Here is a 4,970-nt window from a genome sequence, read left to right on the forward strand (position 1 = left end):
GAAATACTACCGAGAGCTGTGATCGTCAAAACCGGATATTAAAGAGGGTCGATTAGAAGGACACCTACTCGTGATTTCTGATCCAAACGTTTAGATGATACAAACTACAATACTATTATTATGTTTACATTTAATTCTTATAATTTTTTATTGCATTGAATATTCTTTCCCATTTGAAACTACCATATGCGCATAAAGTATAGATTTTATTTATGTATTTTAAAAAATTAACGTTGATTTACCAAGTACGATTTACAGATTACGTGCTCTGCATGTACCGATAACAGGTCACGTGCTCCTCCATGCTTAAAATTATCGCTAGCCAACAGAGAATAATGAAATGTAACTGTTCTAGACAAAAGAAGTTTTATTGACTTATAATCATGTAAGACATGTGCTTTATAAGTATGTTTGTATTATAAAATTGTATTGATCATGAATGAAATCATAAAAAACACTTGTATACCAAATCCGTGGAACACACATTGAAATTTGAGTTGATAAAAATATCCAGTTGTGAGACCTTAAATACAGCTGAAAATCAGGTTTTGGCTCATTTCAGATGTCACATATATAATATACCCACTTACCAGGCATTTGAACAATAGATCGTGTATTATTATACTATAACTTAAGGATAAAAATATATCTATATATCCATTCAAATCTCGCTAATTCAAAGAGAATCGATTAATTACAAATTTAAACTACATTAGGCTGAGTAATTTTCATTCATGACGTCATTTGGTTTATGTTCATCACTTCTGAAGTCATATGACGTGTAAGCATTCCTTTTCTTCTGCCATCCGTATATAGTGTAATAATGCGCTGGGCTGACAAGTCTGTCTAATAGGAAATAGTGTAAAGTGAGATAGAATAAAAGCATAATCATTTTTCTTTTTGAAGATAAAATAATTAAGGTGGGCATATTTGGTGATCTTTTCTCAAATTGGGAATCCAGTTTATACAGAGAGATGATGCTATTCATATTGTCTCATTGCAAGACTTTTCTCATATGACATATTTTACCAAACAAGTTAAATATATTTTTATAAAAAATAAATTAATAAAAAATCATAACATTATTTCACTGTTGTCATTTTAATAAATATCATAACTGATATTAAGTTTAGGAGAAATAGAAGTAAGTCAAAATGACCACTAACAGCTCACTGTTCTTTAATAATTTCAAGGTCAGAGTCATGGATGTGGTGGTATACTTAATTCAACAACTGGTTCGCTACGGTCTAAAGATAGTGACGGTTACGGGCGGTATGACAATAACCAGGACTGTCGATGGATTATAGTTGCTGGTGACAATAATGTTATACGACTAACATTTACAAGATTTCAATTGGAATACCACTCTGGCTGTCTTTTTGATTATATCAAGGTATGACTAGAGGTTATCTGGATCTCAGCAAACAATGGGTTTCTCTGTCTTATCACTGTGTTCATACAAACTTTAAAGTTTTAACTTCATTGTGCACTTCAATTCTCAAAAGATTGCTACACAGTTCACTGATATTAACAATAGAGTGTTTAAGGCTTTGCACTTATTTTGTTTATATAAAAAGTGGGATGGCAAAATCCAACACTTGCCAATTTCTTCCAGAGTAATTTTATATGTATAAATTAATGTACTGTATTCTATATTTTCATGATGAAATTGAGTGTCACTGTTGTATCATACTTTTTATATGGCATGTAATGTATAATTATGATGTAAATAATATGATATATAAACAGATTTATTGGAATGGCATAAAAAAATCAAGTGTGCTAAAACTTGATATATAAAAATAGTTTGATTGATACGACATATCAAATGTTATTTTTAGTTTAAACTATCAAAAACAAATAAGGCATTTTGGGGTTTAATGGCTGTTGAATTTAAATAATTGGTTGAAAAAAAAGTGAATTATAATTAGAAGGAATAATATGTTATTAACTTTGAATGACTTGCCGGATAATCATGCACAGTTCTAGTGCGCAGTAATATAATTACAATGGCAATTGGCCTGCATGATGAAATACATAGAAACCGAACTTTTACATTTTTATTTAATTTTCTTTCCTACGATACAAGGATGTACATGGAAAGCAAACATATTGAAATAAAAAGAAAGTACTATTAGTGAAGAAGTGATTTTGTTGGTAACAATTGGTTTATTGATGTTATATGTACTTTCCTTCTTCTTATTTTGAATATGATAACTGATTTTGATATTCACTAAGAACCGAATTAACGTTATTATAATAACATCATTTTATGATACAGATTTACCATGGAATGACTGACAAAGATCAATTAAACGGAACCTATTGTGGATCTTATATACCACCAGTGTTTACCTCAACATCAAACATCCTCTACGTTCATTTCCACACAGATTATTCAAGGGTTTACGCAGGATTTAATGCTACATATACTCAGCTTCCTGGTAAAATTACTTTCTTTTAATCCTATTCCACTGAAAAAGCTCTTATTTTTAGAACTGTTTAGTATTTTATTTTGGGATAGCAAGACAACGTTTGAAGTGCAGGATGGCCCGGCTCTATATTGTTGGCAAAGGCTTATCACTTTTGGTTCCAACAATAAAAAGGGTTAATTTATTTTCTGTCATATTGCCCGAGTTTCCACTTATATGATGAATCCTCGATTCTACCATGACGCAATCAACACCACTAATCTCGAGGTCTTGCCTCCTAATTGCTGACATACACCAGAATTCCACCATGATTATCAACAACCGTGTCCTTTCTGAAAGGTGGGGACATATCTTTTAATTATGGATCGAATGCGATTCTATATTGTTGCTTAGCCAGTTTCTGTAAAGGAGATGCCATCGACAATGATTTATTTTAATCTTTCTTAGATATCATTTACTCTTGATGTATATCATGAAGAATGAGAAAATTAAAAACTATTTTAGTCGGGTCCTCGATTGTAATGGATATCACCTGCTCTTTGCTGACAAACATATCACCGAAGTTAAAAAGACAGGTATACAATAATACCAAATGACATGTTATGGACGAGAAAGACACTATCCTAACCCTTTGTCTTATTACACGATCCATGATAATTATGTAACTCCAGGACTATAGAGTTTGCAATGTGAGGAACACCGTAAATAAATGAAACAGAGATAGAGAGAGCAGGAACCGTATAAGAGATATATAATAATGAGTGTATATACAAGTTCAAAAATACAAAACCATTAACACATTGTTCTATTAATCAAGTTGTTCACGACAATATTAAGTTTATAGGGATCATAAATTATTTTAACTTTATTTGTACATAAACCATATGTAATTGTTTATGAGATGACATCGTGACCAATTTATGACTCTTGAGGATACACAAGCTATATAATAGAAATTTACTATTTATGACAGTAAAGATTGCACAGGCTTTACCTAGTTTGGCCGAATATTAGTCACCTGTGTAATTTCAAACATACACATGAGTTATGAATGGAACACGCTATGAATGAAATTCTCGTACTCGATTACAATTTTGTTAACACATGCACTATGAAAAAGGTAATTCGGTATCTGGTTAATTCTAAATAAAGGTGAATCAAAACATAAATATTTATTTATATGATTAAGATTAAACAAAGTTTTCCAAATTCAATAGACCATGGGTTGGTGTATAGGCAGTCGGTGCGTGGATTTGACATTACAAATTACAAATGAACATGTGTTTAATTAAAAATATGAGGCGCGACGCGAGAAAGCCGGTCTTAATGATACTTTTTTTCGAAATTTGGTTTTTAACTCATTGTTGTAGATATTTTTTTCTGAATAAGAGAGTGAAAACTGTTTTAAAATCAAAATATTAATTATCGAGATATGCCTATTTAAAGAACGCCATATATTTGAACACTTTGTTAACAAATGATGTCGAAAAATTAAATGACGTTTAACGTTATTAATTGTAGAATTTTAAACGGCAATTATATAAATTATCTTAAATCCACTCAATTATTAAGATTACACTTTAAAAAGAAGTTGGTTATAAAGTTATGTAAACATAAGACCTCCCGCTAATTGCGTAAACCATTGCCACGTTATATTCCTTCAATTTGGACAAAACCTTTCATCATCCTTACGAGTTTTTTTTCACTGAAAAACAAATATTGCAGACCACGAACAGAAGGCGTTGTTGGGTTTTATATGCACTGATCGCATAGGTTTAATCCGTTGCCGTCTGCAGACACCTTGTTAGGTATTTTCCAAATACAAAATGTACAAAGAAATAAATAAACAAACAATAGTGTATGTGTCTACGTATTTTAACGTTATTTATTTATGCGGCTATTGCAAAAATATAGACAGTTAGAGTGAAAACCGTTTTAAAATCAAAAGATTAATTATCGAGATATGCCTATTTAAAAAACGTCATATATTTGAACACTTTGTTAACAAATTATGTCGAAAAATTAAATGACGTTTAATATTTAAAATATTAAATATAGACAGTGAAATAAAAAGCAACAGAAAATGTAAAATATTAAATAATAGCGTATTATGAACATAGAAACAATGGTGGTAGTTTAAAACTACAAACAAAAGTTCTGGGTACTTTAGTCAGCACTTAGCTGTTATAACAGTGCACTTTAATCACTGATAATATGACTGACTGTCTTGACTGACAAACGCTCGCACACTTCGCGACAAATATCTCTTACGCTTTGCTGTCATTCCTCCGGGCGTAATAACCCTTGGACGGACACATGAATTGAGCCGGAATCCGGGTTCTTTCAAGACTTGGATCAAATGTTCCTCGCCTTCAGGTGTTATTCTCGCCATCACCTCTCCCGGTATGTCTGACTGGAACCGGAAGTGCTGGAATTTTCTATCAATAGAAAAATGATAAATATCCGTGACGACAAATGCAACAAACTTATTTCCTAATATGAATGTATAAATAAAAGAAACATAAACATTATTCAGAG

The 4,970-nt window shown here is 31.3% G+C and overlaps 1 protein-coding gene across 1 annotated transcript; it reads left to right on the forward strand.

Annotated features, from left to right (window-relative positions):
* Window positions 1-392: 392 nt before the first annotated feature.
* LOC132721023 (cubilin-like) lies at window positions 393-3,007 on the forward strand (the record flags this gene model as incomplete). Its single annotated transcript, XM_060705272.1, has 4 exons — window positions 393-405; window positions 1,194-1,393; window positions 2,282-2,444; window positions 2,937-3,007. Coding segments are annotated over exons 1-4 (447 nt in total), but the record flags the coding sequence as incomplete, so codon positions are not given.
* Window positions 3,008-4,970: the final 1,963 nt, after the last annotated feature.

Source organism: Ruditapes philippinarum, unplaced genomic scaffold, assembly GCF_026571515.1.
Source record: "Ruditapes philippinarum isolate M1 unplaced genomic scaffold, ASM2657151v2 ctg1666_1_1_1_1, whole genome shotgun sequence".
NCBI classification, from domain to species: Eukaryota; Metazoa; Mollusca; class Bivalvia; order Venerida; family Veneridae; genus Ruditapes; species Ruditapes philippinarum.